We start from the raw sequence: 16,908 nt of genomic DNA on the forward strand, positions 1-16,908 counted from the left end.
AATAATTGCGCATTGTAAAGAAGGAGCGAGAACAAGCTTGAAACAAAGGAACAGGATAGATCCGAATAACTGCAATTAAGTTGTTTCAGATGAAATTGGTTGGCATTTAAGACGGTCTTCTGAGTGCTGCGGCCGCCCGGCGCTCTAATGAAGACTTAGACTTACTAATCAATGGGATATACTTATCACACAGCAACAGAGCTGATAGGAGGCCTGGCATAAAGACCACCTGCGTCCTCGTGACCGCCGCCGCCGCCTAACCTTAATAAATACACAAAGTGGGTTCCGTTACTTATCAACAAAGACTCTTGTTACAATACAAATATATACAAAGCAACAACAAGTTGGCGGATTATTACTGCCGCCTCCAGCTGGGCATTCACTAGCAGACAATTCACGGAAACAGCTGGTGAGATTACGTACGCGGTACCGCCGCTGCGGGGGAAAGGTGCCGCAAAGGTTCTTTCTGCTGGATCTGCCAGCAATCTAATGTCAATAGGCCCTTAACCAGGCCCGAAGATATAAGCATCGTGTACATAGTGTTTCCCCGAAAATAAGACAGTGTCTTATATTAATTTTTTTCAAAAAGGTTTAACTTTTTTACACTTATAGCTGCCTGGACACTATTTAAATTGACTTTTTTAATTAACTTAGCAGGGCTTAAAGGAGATGTCCCGCGCCGAAACGGGTTTTTTTTTTTTTAAACCCCCCCCCCGTTCGGCGCGAGACAACCCCGATGCAGGGGTTAAAAAAACCACCCGCACAGCGCTTACCTGAATCCCGGCGGTCCGGCGTCTTCATACTCACCTGCTGAAGATGGCCGCCGGGATCCTCTGTCTTCGTGGACCGCAGCTCTTCTGTGCGGTCCACTGCCGATTCCAGCCTCCTGATTGGCTGGAATCGGCACGTGACGGGGCGGAGCTACACGGAGCCGCTCTCTGGCACGAGCGGCTCCATAGAAGACTGCTGAAGACCCGGACTGCGCAAGCGCGGCTAATTTGGCCATCGGAGGCCAAAAATTAGTCGGCACCATGGAGACGAGGACGCTAGCAACGGAGCAGGTAAGTATAAAACTTTTTATAACTTCTGTATGGCTCATAATTAATGCACAATGTACATTACAAAGTGCATTATTATGGCCATGCAGAAGTGTATAGACCCACTTGCTGCCTCGGGACAACCCCTTTAATTTTGGAGTAGGGCTTATATTTCAAGCATCCTCAAAAAGCCTAAAAAATCATTTGGCATCCTCAAAAATTCTGGAAAATCATGCTATGTCTTATTTTCAGGGTATGTCTTATTTTCAGGGAAGCAGGGTATGTATATATACACATCCTTATAGGGCTTGCTAGCTTGCTGGAAAGCTCAGCTAAGAAAAGCTAACTAGACTATCCCCCGAGAGGCTCGGGTGCAACTCGCCTGTCCGTGCGCTGTCCGATATACAGCCGACCGGCACGCCGACACGCATTTGAATGTCCTAACCTCCGCCCGTGACACGGACAGGAACAGGACAGGAGAGGAGTTTTTGTTATGCAGTCTGTGTGAAAAAAAACTCGGTAATGCGTGCTGCTTTATTGACTAATATTGGTCTGTTGGGTTTTTTTACATCCGCCACACAGATAAACGAAAACACGCTAGTGTGTCTGAGGCTAAATGTGAGAAAATAATAGTAACGTTAATTAAAGGGGTTGTGTAATTAAAGGGAAAAAAAATTCCATACTTCCCTATTGCTCCCCAGGCAGTCTACTTAGCGCACCTTCTCCCCGCTGATCGTCTGGCTCACTTCACCTCCAGCCAGACGGATTCTTCTTCTTCCGGTGACGTTACATAAATTGACAGCATCCTCCTTCCAGCAGGTTAGTGTAGGCCATTGTCAGTAGTGACGTAGCGTTCACTGCCTAGAAGGGAGCGCCGAATGCTATGCCGGGCTAATGCTGAGACTGTGCATGCGCGCTGTCTCACTGCGAGTGTTCCTATACTAACGCCGCAAGAAAGCGCGCATGCAGCATAGCAATCGGCGCTCCCTGCTAGGCAGTGAATGCCACGTCACTAGTAATGTAGCCTACACCGACTTGCCGGAAGAAGAAAGCTGCTGCATAACAAGAAGAAGAGGTTTCAGACTGCTTGTGGTGAGGTGACCGGGGGACTGCAGGAGCCAGGAGAAGATCGGGGAGGAGAAGATGCAGTAAGAAGACTGATGGGAGAGGAATAGGGGAAGTATGGATTTTATTTTTTTTATGACAGAACCCCTTTAACAGTTAAACGGTGCCAATATATAACATTACCCCCAATCCTCAGTATGGGGGATATATTTTTTGATCAGTTAGTCTGAGAACCCTGGGACTCCAACCAATCCCAAGAAAGGGGGGCTTCTAAAGGTCCTCAAACGAATGGAGTAATAAGTCCCTAGAGACTGCACTACCCCTACAGTCATTTCAATGGCACTGCGGGAGATAGGCGAGTACAAGCGTTTGGCTGTCTTGCTCGGCCACAGCTCCATTTAAAGGATAACTAAACTTTTTACAAACTTCTGACATGTCAGAGGTTCTCAGCGGGGGTCCAGGAGCCGATACCCTTATTGATGGTTAAATCGAAGGGCAGAAGCACTCATGTGAGTTGTGCCCGTTTGGATGTTTTCATTGCTGATTGGAAGGCTGTACAGGCTCTATAGAAAGTCTATGGAGTCCATAAACCGCTGGCAGTGACAGAGGAATGGGCACAGAACATTCGTTTAAGCAATCAATGGGGGTCTCAGCAGCCAGACACCCACCGATCAAAACTTCTGACTTGTCACTTTAACATGTCAAAAGCGTGCACAAACACTTTATTTACCATTTAGACTCATTACCATTGTGGGAGTTTCAGTGAAGTGGAGGAGGGGGACACAGGAACTCCATTCTTGTGATCTGAGGGGTTCCCAGTGGTTGGGCCCCCCACTAATTAGAAAGTTATCCCCTATCCTATGACTGCAGTGGTGAGACAGATGAAACCAATATGACAGATGCAGCCAATCACAGGTGGTCTTGTGCCACATACTGTTGTGGCCAATGACTGGTTGAAGAGGTCACATGGGTATACAGACACATCGCTGCTGCAGCCAAGTACATCCAGACTGGCCAAAAGGACTGCAGCAGCACTAGATGTAGCCTTATTCTCAGTTCGTCATAATTTGTTGGTTTTTGCTTTTCTACACCAAATGCACAGCCCAGATATTGGATTATTAGTGCAAGTTATTATTAAAAAGTAAGGTGCTTGAAATGAAAAAGTTTTAGTTATTTTATTAAACTTTATTTAGCCTAATAAAACATTTGTTGTGAACAACCTGGAGACACTTGTGAGGCCCCAGCTGTCGTGGTAATCTGGCGGTGTTTCCGTGATCGCAGTATGCCAGTGAGAGAAGGAGCCTCCACCCTCTGGTAAGTTCATTGGATGCTGCGCCCGCTGCTGACTGTGGCATCTATAAGCTTAAACAGCTGGGATCAGAAGTTGTCCTGATCCTCGCTGCTACAACCAGAGCAGGGGTGTCAAATACCACTGACTGCTGAGGAGATTTCTATACAGAACAGGAAGCGTCCAACTATTAGTCTTAGTGGTCAATGTGAGAACTGCAGGATTGCAGTTTTTTTTAAATGTCACTATCTACATAAAAAAAAAAAAAAAAAAAAAAAAAAAAAAACACCAAAAATTAAATAAAAATATGATCAATATAAAAACGTGATCTATACAAGAAGTGGTTTTAGACATTCCCTTCAAGTCTCCATGCTGTACATGAAGTATTGGGGATTATACGGTCACAGGCCTAAGCTATCAATGGGTGGAGGAGCCCATCTCATTATCATCACAGGCACTGAGAAGTAACACCTATATATAGATAACACATGAGCCACCATTCACAATAGGTGATGGTAACAGCTCACCTCCTCTCCTCCCTGCACACACATATCTATATTACACACAAGTTCGGCACGGACAACCAATCGGGTTGAATTAGGGAACCCAAACAACCAATGAGGTTGAATCAGAGAAGCCAAACAACCAATCAGGTTGCTGGAATTGTGAATCAGAACCAATGAGGTTGCTGGAATTGCTTAATAGTGCCAAACGTGAGTGTAATATAGATATCTGCTCCCTGCACAGGTCACAGAGCATGCCCATAACACTCCCCCATTGAATTCAATAGACTCCCTCCTGTCCATTGTGTGTATGGCCCACGAGCCTTCTATAAAGTATTTCCCTATTGCTCAGACAGGTTGGCCGCCCTCATAGTCATGCAAAGAGAAAAATAAAAAATCTACAATCACAAAATAAAAAACAGATCAGAAAAATAGAAAATGTTTCACTATCTGGTTCTACATAAATAGACATGTGTGATACATTCCCTTTGGGCTTATTTCTGTACTCCTTCCTCAGCTTGCTTTCTGTGACATCTCCAATTTGGGAGCTGCAGGATCTGGGCTCAGTGGGTCTTCCCTATGAAGCTGCGCTCCCAGTGCTCCTGCTGTAGGTCTGTATCTCCTCCTCCGCTGATCTCAGAACACAAGTACAATGTCATAGAGCATGCAAAGTGTGCAGCCGCAACAGAAACTGTAGGGCTCCATAGTGCACACAGGCCCAGCAAACACTGCACACCATGCCATATTTACCCGGGCACATCACACAAACGCCAACCCCGTGCCACACAGCAAACCTCAACTCTTACATGAGACTCAGCAGGGGGAAAGTGCAGTAACGTCCTCGGGGTGTACAAGTCTAAGACTTTTTCCGGGTCTGAGAAGCGGTCACATTCTGGTACTTCCACCACTGCTTCCAAATCAAACCTCTCCAGAGCCTGGTTATACCACAAATACACATGTGAGACGGAATTGTGCTGCCCCAAAATATATACAGTACAGGTCTGCTATACAGAATACACAGACTGAATGGCCACTATATTAGACCCCCCCCCCCCAATTCAGTGTATATTAAAGATTAAAGGGGAACCTGTCAGGTCCACACAACACCATAGACTAAAGGCCCATTTACACGCAACGATTATGTACAATATTCGTTCAAACGACCGAAAATGAGCGATAATCGTTACATGTAAACGTGGGCATCGGGAACTTTTCGTTTGAACGATAATTTTAAGGTAAACTTAAAAACCATCATTTAGCTTGTGAGACATAAAATATCTCTCAACAGACCGTATGCTATTATCTCCACGGGAGTTGGCAGATTACATTGTAAAGAGAACAATGCGGTTGTGTGCACAGCTGGGCATGTGATTAATCACACGCTGGGCTCTGCAAACAGCTCCTGGAGGCCCTTTTACAAGCAAATAAAGATGATAAAGTGCTAATGGCCATTAACACTTCATGCAAATAGATCACACAATCTTTCAATCATTTGAAAGATTATTTTTGCAGGTAAATGGGCCTTAAATTATGATGCCGTTAGGGAATAAGACATGGAGCCAGGTGATGTATTTTTTTTATTTTCCCCCAATCCAGCAGCGCTATGAAATCTGACTCTTTTCAGAGTCCTGTGCGTGCCCGTCTCCCATAGACTTGTATAGGGGATCACACAAAGGACTCCGCATCAGATTGTATAGCGTCACGTGATCTTTAGATCACTCGGCTTATTCCCTAACAGAACCGTACCGTAGTCTATGGTGTGGTGGGGACATGGCAGCTTCCCTTTAAAGTGTACCTACAGTTTTAGTAAACATAAGAAATATAACTATTAACATCAAATCTCAAGGCTGTGCCTTACTGAAGCCCGTTTCCCTCAGACATCGGGTATTTGGGTTTTAATCGCTTGTTTCATATCTTTTTCTTCTTTATTGTAATAAGAACACAAAAATCAGGCAGGAAGAAACCTTACAAGCTTATCACTGGGGCACATGGTAACAGCTACACCTTTCCAGCAGACCCCGGCTCTTAAACGTGGCTACATGTAAAGCCCCATTCATGCAGGGCCGAGCTGTCAGGCAAACGAGGCTCGCTCCTGTGCCGTTACACAAGAGCAAGTATCGTTGACATCGCTCACAGCGTTGCCGGAATGGAGGTGGAGTGGGCCGGGGAGCGTTCTCCCCATCGCCGGCCGCCATTCACAGTAAGTAGAAAGAAGACGGTCGTGAGCGACTGCTGTTTACACTGAACACTACATTGTTCAGTCTCTGCATGCGTTTACACGGGACGACCCTCGTTCAGATTCCTGCGAGAGGACGGGGATCTGAACGATGATCGACCCATGTAAAAGGGCCATAAAGCCACATTCACACCTGCGTTGGGGTCAGTTCAGGGTTTCCGTCATTCTGCTTCATTTTTGGAGGAGAGAAAATGAAATAAAACTGAAAAAAAACAATCCATTTTTTTTCCTCCACTGATTTCAATGGGGTTTGAAAAAAACAGAAGGCTTCAGTTTGCTTCTGTTGCATTTTATTTGGACGGGAAAAAAGGGCATTCTGCAGCATTATTTTTTCAGCCCAAAAAATGGAAACCTGATAAAATGGAAGCAAACAGAAGCCTTTTTGCTTTCCGTTTTTTTTGGGTTTTTTTTTAAACCCCATTAAAATCAATGTGGAAAAAAAAATGATGTTTTTTATCCCTTTTAATTTCAGTTTATCTTTTAAAAAAAATGGAGCAGAGAGACAGAAACCCTGAACTGACCCAAACGCAGGTGTGAAAGCAGTCTAAGGCTGGGTTCACACAGGGCGGATTTGCCGTGGAAATTCCGTCTGGAATTTCGGCGCGGCAAATCCGCCTGCAGCCGCTAATCCCGGGATTAGCCAGCCATGTGGACGAGATTTCTCAGAAATCTCGTCCACACGGGACGGCAAATCCGCCACGGCAAAGCCGGCAGAAGTCGGCACTGCGGCGCGGATTAGCCGGCTGCAACATGCTCATTCTTTTTCTTCCTCCGCTGTGGCCGCGCTCTCCCCTATGGGAGCGCCGGCCGCAGCGGAAGAGCAAGCGGCCAGGCCACTTCCAAAACCGCGGCTAAGTGCCGCTGGTTTTGAAGCAGCGCTTCTCCCAGCGGAAATTTCGCGGTTTTTCGCTGCGGCCAAACCGCGAGATTTCCGCCGGGAATCCGGCATATGAGAACCCAGGCTAAACAGGCAGAGCTGCAGTGTAAAAGAACCTATAGAAACCATATAACACTGGTTTTAGTGCAGAAGCAAAGAGGCAAAAAATACATAAATCTATTAAATATAAAAGTGGTAACAGTATATAGAACTACGGGCATCAATTAAGGCAGGCACACACGCACACACGTACCTTCTTGTCCTCCTTTGGCATAACGCTATACAGCAAGGGTGGGATCGCGTTCTCCACCGCCTTCCCAACATCAATACGGAAGGAGTCGCTGGCCGGGATACAGCTGGAAGCAATAAAGTGGAAAGGATTAGAACCCAACAACTCCATGCAACAATACGAATACATGTAATAGGAATCTGCAGCCGTCGCTGTTCTATATAAACCTGCTGCATACCAGATTGTTCAGGAAAAATACTGAAGAGCGACCGGAAGGTAGCGGCGGCCTGTACTCGGGTCATGTGCTCAGTAAGCACCAGGGCGGCGCTGCAATGTTATCCCTGCGTACCTGTATTTGGCAGGCTACAGCGTCTGCGTGGACAATGCTACTTCCAGGTTCACTGTACTGTGCATGGTCCTCACAGCTCACCATCGCACACGCGCAGCACAGATTAAAAAAAAAAAATCTCCTGCCTTCCCGTGGGATCCGCGGCCGGTCCAGTGTCAGCTACAGATGGGCCGCGGATTGAATGGCTTCCATTGACTCCAATGACAGCAGTCTGTGCAGGAGCCGCACGAAAACGGAGCATGGTGCGATTTTTTTTCGGGAAGAAAAGGTCCACAAAACAAATGCGCACGCTTTAATTAATTTGTGGACGCCCATGCTTCCCTATGGGCGGCTTGATTTGTGGAATCTGCATGGGGCACCCGCTTGATTTGCAGGTGCCCTGCGCTTATTCCACAAATCAAACCCGCCTGTGGACATTGGGCCTTAGAGAGATTTTCATTAATATTCTATCCATAGATATTCCGAGCGGTGTTCTTGTAGTGAGGAGGAACAGGCAACTGAAGAGCAGCGTTCTAGTGATCGGTGGAGGTCTCAGCGGTCAGAAAACCACAGATCTAACATTTGCCATCAAAATTTTTTAAAAATTTTCTCATATTAATCAAGTCCAATTAATCGGATGGAAAAATAAATTAAATGTGTTTGATTATAGGCTGTGGACATTCGTGGGGCGCAATTTTTTTCTACTTAAATGCATGTATTTTGGGCCAACGACCATTTTTGTAATTAAAAATTTAGCTGTTTGTCTCTTGCAGCTTCTACATATCACTGTATATAACAAGCTGCAGACCAAGACTCAACAGGAGATCCATCAGTGAAGCTGAGGTTATCTTTGCGGTGGTCATAAACTAGCTGATAAGAACATGCATGAGAGAACAGGGGGAAACCGAGCCAGCCTCACTTACGGATCTCCTACCGAAACACAGTCTGCAGTGTCTGCATTCACGGATATGTAGAAGCTGCAGAAGACAAACGGTGCAAAATTTTAAATCAAACATTATTGTATAAATGACTGTCAGCCCAAAATACCAACATTTAAGTGAAAAAAATTTGCCCCCACAAAGTATCCAGTGACTTTAAGGTTTTTTTTGTCATTTAAGTCAAATATTAGGGCTGCAATTTCATAATTGTGACCAAATCCGTAAGAACTTTGCTGCAATCATTAAAAAAGGGAATGAAATCACATTTTAGACACAAAAGACCTTTGATGGAAATTTATATTCTAATTTTCTCACACAGAAAGGATTTTGCAAGTTGCTGCATGCATCATCTGAAAAAAAGTATTACCGCATACAGTTTTGAGGCGCAGTAAAACACGGCTATGTGTCATGCTGCCCATACAGTTTGGACAGCTGTCCTTTGACGACCAGCCCTCCTGACTTCCCCATATACACTCAGCCAAGGGTCTGTGCATTTTCAATGGTGAGAGATGAATAAGGGGCCCTTTTACATGACAAAACTCTCAGTTTATTGTAAACAAATGCTGATCAACAAAACCTGTTGATCGTCGCTCGCTCCCATCATTCACACATGCTAGAGTATCACTGGTATGGGGGACTAAAGGCCCTTTTACACAGGCTGACAGTCCTTTAAATGACTGCGCGAGTGCGGATATCACCGCTAAGGTCATCAGCGCTGATGCAGAGCATTCCAACAGAAAGACTTGCCGCCGGATCGCAGGCTCCTCGCTCTGCGCTTCCCCCTTCTGTGCTGAGATGGTAGCATTTACACAGAACGATTATCGCTGAAATTCATTCATTTCAACGAATTTTGAGTGATAATTGTTCCGTGTAAATGGGCCTTAAGGTTTGTTAGAACGATGGTTCCTCTCCATACAGAATACAGTGTTTCTGCTTACATGGGGAGACATACCACCGATAAAGTATGCATTTTCAGGCCTACATAAAAGACCCAATCAGCCAATAAACGAGCGTTTGCTTATCAGCTGATCCAGTGCACTTTCACACAGGCCAATGATCAGGGAAACTAAACGTTTCGTGCCTAATCATCAGCCTGTGTAAAAAGGGCTCATGTCCACGGGCAAGTCGGATTCCACATGCGGGAGCCCACAGGGCGACCCTGCCTGCAGCCAAGGACCCTGCTTACCTGTCCGGGTCCTCTTTTTTCTCTACTGTGAATGTGAGCAGAGGTGCCAGCCGGCGCAGTAGAGTTTTGGTTTTTTTCTTTCAAACTCCTGCTTTCCCGTGGACGGGCCACGGATCGGAAAGCTTCCATCGACTTTAATGGAAGCCATTCATGCGGGAATCACACTGAAATGGAGCATGCTGTGATTTGATCTCTGCACCAAAAGGTCCGCAAAACAAAAACCACATGCTTTAATTCAGTTGCGGACGCCCATGTTTGCCTACGGGCGGCTTGAACTGCGGATCATCCGCAATTCAAATCCGCCTGTACATATTGGGGCTTAGTCAGTGCCAGACTTCTCTGGTAGCAGATCTCCTCCCGTGAGAACAAAGGACCAGGCATGTTGAAATTCAACATGCCCGATTCTTCTTAACCCCAACACCTGTTGACCTCCTTAGGGTGACTACCCACTAAAGTTCTTTTTCACTGCGAAATTCACAGTGTTTTTTTTTCCTCCAGGGGTCTATGGGACTTGTTAATTTTAAAAATCGCGATTTCGCTGTAAATTGCAATTTTGCGCGATCGCGATTTTAGCATTACAAGTCCCATAGACCCCTGGAGAAACAAAACGCTGCGAATTTCGCAATGAAAAAGAACTGTAGTGGGTAGTCACCCTTAGGGTGCATTCATATGGGCAAATGCGATATTGGTCAGAGATCGATATTGCGCTTGTAAAATTGCGATGTGCATTGCAATTTGCATGAAAATTGCATCGCATCGCTCAAAATGCAATTTTGAAGCGTGTCAAATCGCTTGTATTATCAATAGGTAAAAACTAAAAATCGCATCGCCCTCACATAAAACTCACATGTACATGCTGGTGCAATGTGACTTTTAAAGAAACAATGGGCAAGACATCTACGCAGGGAAATGGAACGCGCTGCAATACTTTTAACAATGCGGTCTATTTCAGTGCGAGTTCTGTGCATTTTGCAACATGAGTAACTCCCCCGTGGTGATGCACCCTGGGATGTTTGGCCGCTCCTGCCAATACTTTCTTATCAGACATACCACAACAGTCTTTATAAAAGTGTCCAACTGCATTCTGGGAGAATGCACAACAGCTCCAGCGAGGAGACGTGTATTACGGAAACGGGTTTGTGCTCCTGACCAACCGTATTCATTCATTATTTCTTTTTAGCAAAGTAAGGAAGGAAGAAGAAGAAGTCACCTGGCAGGAAGCTTATATATAAAACTTTGTCCATCTTCAGTCCAGATTATAACCTTATCCGCAGCGATGAAGTCTCCTCCCGTCCACGTCTGACCCTCTTCACTCGGGACAGAACACAGCAGAGAATAATCACCCGCATCAAACACCTGAAAGAAGCCCACGGGGCGAGCAGACATGAGGACCGAAGCCGCTTCATCACAGTAATCAGCCATGTCTTACGGATAACCAATGCCTTTCTAATCTCTATACATTGGTCTACGGTTCATAACTGCATTACAGGAGTCCCAATAAGCTGTTAATGAGGGGCAGGGGTCACTTCTCTTTTTAGTCTAATTTTTAAAAGGGTTCTCCAGAACTACTACTATTAACGACCCATCATCAGGACCGGTGATCAATAGTTGATCGGGTTCCCTGCTGATCAGTTTATCCCCGGCAGAGTGTGGACAGCATTGGAAGATAGCGCTGTCAATATCACAGTGGTCCGGTTTGGTACTACAGGCACAACTCCCAGTGCTAGCTGCTTCCGGCACTGTCCATACTGTTGGGAATCAGCTGATCGACAGGAATCCCGAGGAGCAGTCAATCCACTATTGATCACCGCTCCTGAGGATAGGTCATCAATAATAATAGTCCTTGAGAACCCTTTTTCAAGAACTGTTTTCCAATATCATGTCAATAAAGCTTAATTATTACATAATGAAAAGTTCAGCAACTTTCTAGGCTGGTTCAGTTCTGCAGTACTTTTAAGATATCTGCTTGTGGTCAGTGAAGTACAAATCCCTTGTTTTCACCCAGAGGCAGAAACATCCATCCTAATAATGTCCAACAGATGCAGGACTGGTTACATCCTGGAAACTGAGAAACTGAAATAACAAAGTATCAGAAAGCTGCAAACTTTAACCCCTTAAGGACGTGGCCCTTTCTCCCAGATATTCTCCCATAGTAGTAATATTTCCATAATCAAAAATGCGATGTAACATGAATGGTGCCATTTATTATTACATTTTCCCCTGCAGCAACAGTATGTATAGGGATCAGCTGACCATCGGCAGGACTGTCCTTATAACAAGAATGTCCATTAATCAACAGGCGAGCAGCCTCAGGAATGTGCCGGGAGGGTCGTCATTTCTACCACTGGGCCTGTAAGTACAAAGTATCACAGAGGACTCTTACCCTCCAGTATTTTGCACAGACCACTAGTAGCGATCGCTGTGTGAACGCACAGAAGGAAATACTCTGACAGTTCTGGCAGTAAATGGGTTTGGATTCCTCTTCAAACACCGGTTCTGTGTCCTGCAAAGAGACAAGGAAAGAAGTCAAATCCACTTGGAGTAAAAATACTAAATAACAGCAAGGAAGTAACTCTGGACACTTCAGAATGCCCCACCAAACTAAAGGATCCCCCACAGCTCTGACAGCACGACTGCCCCAATAGACTACTGAGTTACACGGCATCTTGTGTCCATGACCGGTATAAGAAATATAGTCTACATATCATAGAGGAGGTTTAATATATGGAGCAGGACTGCTGGATGGTGAACTGCACACATCACTGGTGGGAAGCAGTAAGGCAGAGCAATCCCTCCAGTAGGTATAGGGCACAAGTTTCCAAATTTTGGCGGGCATGGAACTACAAATCGGCTAGAGGCGACACCAGGGAACCCAAGCTTATCCATAGCACAATGAGGGAGAATTATAAATGTATTTCAATCCAGGACGTCTAGTGATAAACTTGATCTAAACTTTCAGCAAACTTTTGACATGATAAAGCTTTCGATCGGTGATGGGTCTGTGTGCTGGAAACCCCACAATTGCTGAAACAAGGGGGCAGAAGTGCTCAGTCGAGTGCTGTACCCATGTGGATCTAACTAGAGAACAGTGTTCAGTCTCACAAACCTTCAAATGAGCCCATTCGCCGCTCCAAGAAGAAGAGATTGGGCACATCACTCAGATGAGCACTTCTACCCCTTTGTTTCATTGATAGGTGGAGGTCTGAGCACTTGAAAGCTACACTGATCAAAACTTCACGTTGGTATAATATAGCAAAAGTTTTTTGCAAGTTTAGGGGGACCTTTTATCATCAGCTTTGTGCCCTTAAACTATATTATGGGGCTCATTGTGGGGACACAGCACAGGAATGGGGCACCCGGTAAATATGAAACAACACCCCCAACTCCCCTTTCCCTCATCCTTGAGCCCAATAATGTAGTTTATGGGACTCAGAGGTGAAGACAGGTTCCCTTTAACATACAGAAAAACATGTTAACTGAATGAGGAGTCATATTTATGAAGCCGCAGCGCTATAAATTGGATTTTTTTTACCCCAATAAATTATGATCAACGGCCCGAGTTGTGCAGACCAGGGGTGAGCAACACAAAACGTGAAACTGAGAAAAGAAGCACTGCAGCAGCCTTGCCACACAGGCCTCAGACAAGTAACATTACGAGTGTCGATATAACCTATCCTGCAGATCATAGCGAGTTGTCAAACCATGTGAAGGGCTCATTCACACAAGAGTATGCAATTCTGGTGAAAAACGGACCGACTTCACTATGAGTGTGTAAATCGCAGTTGCGCACATTTTTGTTGCACAATTTCGTTTTTTTTACATCCGTGTGTCATCAGTTTTTCACATGTGGAAAAAAAAAAAACAAGCCCCAAATGATGTAACATCTTTGTTTTCACTGTCTCCTGGCAACACGCATAAAAGAAACAGCGCATACGGAAGTAATCCGTGTTCGCTGCAGTATTTTATGCTCCCACATACTTTCATGGGCGATTTTGATCCAAGCATTCAGACCGAATTTTTTTTTCCTTACGCACAACATTGGCCCGCATAAAGAAAGTACATCTGCATCCACCAATATTCTTCAGGGGTTCATGTGCTGTCCGTAATCAGTCCGTTAAAAATACAGACAGCACATGGACAGGAAATACGCTGCTGTGACTGAGCCCTTAGGCTCAACCTTTCCTCACCACCCCCTTGGTTTAAGAAACTTTCTGAAATACGTAAGGAAGGAAACGGCCCTTTGGGTGAGAAACCAATGCTTTTGTAAATAGGCCATCGTCGAAATCATCCGAGGATCCCTACCGTGGAGCCTACTGATAGAGCGGACGTGAGCGAGGTGTATGGTTACTGCCCAGTGGATCACAACAGACGTCCAATGGAGGGGAGGCTGTTGTGTCCCTTATAAAACAGATTATTTTCAGCATAGAGAGAGGCGGGGAACCTTAGAGAGAAGACGAGCAGAACATCCTCACCTGCATGCGGTGAACCTCGGCGGTGATGATCCAGACTTTCAGGATGCCGGTAACAGAAACGGCTACAACTGTGTCTTCTGTAATGCAGAAACATAAAGGCATTGCAAATTTTTTCAGCTTTTCAGCGAGTTATTTCAAGAGGTTCTCCCAAAATTTAAAGTGTCTGATCGTTGGGGACCAATTGCTCCCACTGATCACAAGAATAGGGTCCCGTGCCCCCCTATACGAATAGGGCAGTATTCACCTGGTTGCCGTGAGAGAAGCCAAGTACAAGCACTCAGCAATTTCCATCGGTCCCAGAGAGATGAAGGGAGCTGCAGCATGCATGCTCGACCACCGCTCCATTCATATGGGGGCACACAGAACCCCATTCTCATGACTAATGGGGGTCCCAGTGGTTGGGACAACACCAATCAGACACTTAAGCATATTCCGTGGTTAGGGAATATCTTTAAATCTTTTTACAACTTTTTTAATGCCAACGTTCAGTCCACCTCAACAGTCTCCCCATGCCCCCCGAGGGTATATTTATCACCGGTGGCAGCAGAGACAACAACCCTCACCTCTTCTCTATCGCTAGTTGCTTCTCTCCTGGCTTCAGAAGGAAGCAAATGCTGATGGCTGACACTATATTCACCTATAGATGAAGTCTATTGCAGCCCTTGGTACAGTATAGGGAGCGTCTCAGACCACCACTGCCCCTATATTACCACTGCAGGTAAGTGGTCTTCGGAAGCCATAGCAACATCAATCACTGTGACCATAGGCATACTTTGAAGCTTCCTGGCCCCAATACAAAACCTGTAACAGGGCCCCCAATTATAATGCTTTATTCATGGTACTGGGTTGCCTATATGGAGAGGAGAGGCCTTCTGGGCCCGGGTGCAACGGCATCCTCTGCATCCCCTATAATTACACCCCTGCCTTCCTATGGGATTGTAGGGGCGGATAACATCCACTACTGGGATCCTATTAGGGAAAGGATATAGCTATTCATTGCTCACACTATGGGACCCCTATTACATTTAACACATGTAGGTGGTGGAAACTATATGATTCATCTTTCATTGAAGATGTTGTCTGGAACTTTGACTTTGTTCTATTGATGACATGCCATTAAAATAGGTCCTCAATTGATGATTGGGGGGTCCACCACTCGGATCCCCATCAATCAGCTGATCATCGGCGCCGCTGTCCCTATGGAATGTGCAGGAAGCATATTGCGCTGACCTGACCCAGCAGCCTGGGGTCGTATTATAGTTGTAGCTCCCATTGAATTCAATGCAACACCAATCTGAGCCACAACGCTATGGCCGGCTTGATCTGCTTCTTGCACTTGCCATAGTGACAGCGGCGCCAGTAAGCAGCTAATCAGCAGGGATCTGAGCGGCAGACCCCCACTAATCATCTACTGATGACCTATCATGAGGACAGGTCATCAATAGAGAAAAAGAACAAAAAAAAGAAAACAGAAAAAAAAAGTCCCAAAAACCCCTTTACAAACCAAAGTGTTTTGATCCTTAAGTACCAGACATTTTTTAGCAATTGTAAAAACAAGTCACTGACAAAGCTGATCAAAGTATGCCAAGATCCAGCAGCTCTGCCATGCTATGGGGCACCCAGCAACCACATGATCGTCTGGTCCAATAATGGAATCGGCGCTGCTGCTTCCTGTAATCTCTGCATTGAGCGTTATGTAGGCTGGATAAGAGAAGGCAGATGCCATTATAAACCACTTCTCCTCCGGCTCCTCGGATGGCTGACAGCGGAGCACCCGGCCTGCTCCTGCTAGATTGCAGGAGCAAGAGCTTTAAACCTGCACCGTATTTTTTACTATCGGCCATGATTAAAGCCCAGGATCAAGCACTGCGTCTATACAGCGCTCGGTCCTCATCAGGTTAGGAGTCAGATGAGAGATACCTTGTGTCCTGTGTGAGCGGATGATGCTCATTGAGCTAATCCAGTCAGGAGAGATCTTTGATACAAGCGTGTACAGGACGTCCAGGCTGCTGGCGTCCACCACAAGGACTTCTGGGTAATGACCGTGGCAAAGTAATCGTCCTTCCCGCTGTGTCCCAACCGAGAACTGGTAAAACTGGGGAAGAAAACTCAATTAGAAAATCATCAAATGTTACCACATCTGACATCATGAGCCTGATAATGGCCACGACACATCCACCAGGAGATGAGAACATATGGAGTAGTGCGCCCCCTGCTGTAGAACAGAGGAAAGCAGAGCGGACCTCTAATACTTTGTAGAATTTATACTAAGTCATACAGTACTGGTTATAATACACACCTCGGCTACTGGGGGAGCGTCCAGTCTGCTGCTGACAGAATTGAAACATTGAAGCAGCTGAGTTGCGTATTATGAGGTTCTGCAGCAGCTGAGGTGAGCGTTACTAGGTTTTTCCAGGAGATGAGGCACGCATTGCAGCGCAGCCGCGGGGGCACGCATCGCGGCGCTCCGCAGCCGCGGGGGCACGCATTAAGGCGCTCCGCAGCCGCCGAGGCACGTATTTAATAGCTTGTCCCACCAAAGCAAGTTATAGGGATGGCCGGAGAAGCAGAGTTCAAGCGCTCAGCTGTCTCCAGCAGTCCTACTGGAATGAACAGAGCAGTACAGAGCATGCAGGATGCTTCAGACCTCTCTTCTATGGATCAGTGTGCCCCCAGTGGTGAGACCCCCAACGGTCAACCAGTTATCCTCTACTCTATGGATAGGGAATAACGGGAATTTTTTCTTACC

At 45.9% G+C, this 16,908-nt stretch overlaps 1 protein-coding gene across 2 annotated transcripts in view; it reads right to left on the reverse strand.

Annotated features, from left to right (window-relative positions):
• Window positions 1–16,908, reverse strand: part of WDR7 (WD repeat domain 7) — a 356,850-nt gene that overhangs the window by 322,611 nt on the left and 17,331 nt on the right. For both annotated transcript variants that reach the window (XM_066602521.1, XM_066602523.1), the window contains exons 5-9: window positions 16,080–16,254; window positions 14,160–14,236; window positions 12,071–12,190; window positions 10,898–11,043; window positions 7,260–7,362 (exon numbers count right to left, since the gene is read on the reverse strand). In XM_066602521.1, the coding sequence (XP_066458618.1) occupies window positions 7,260–7,362; window positions 10,898–11,043; window positions 12,071–12,190; window positions 14,160–14,236; window positions 16,080–16,254 (621 nt within the window). The remainder of the gene's footprint in view (window positions 1–7,259; window positions 7,363–10,897; window positions 11,044–12,070; window positions 12,191–14,159; window positions 14,237–16,079; window positions 16,255–16,908) is intronic.

Source organism: Eleutherodactylus coqui, chromosome 5 (assembly GCF_035609145.1).
Source record: "Eleutherodactylus coqui strain aEleCoq1 chromosome 5, aEleCoq1.hap1, whole genome shotgun sequence".
Classification (NCBI taxonomy): domain Eukaryota; kingdom Metazoa; phylum Chordata; class Amphibia; order Anura; family Eleutherodactylidae; genus Eleutherodactylus; species Eleutherodactylus coqui.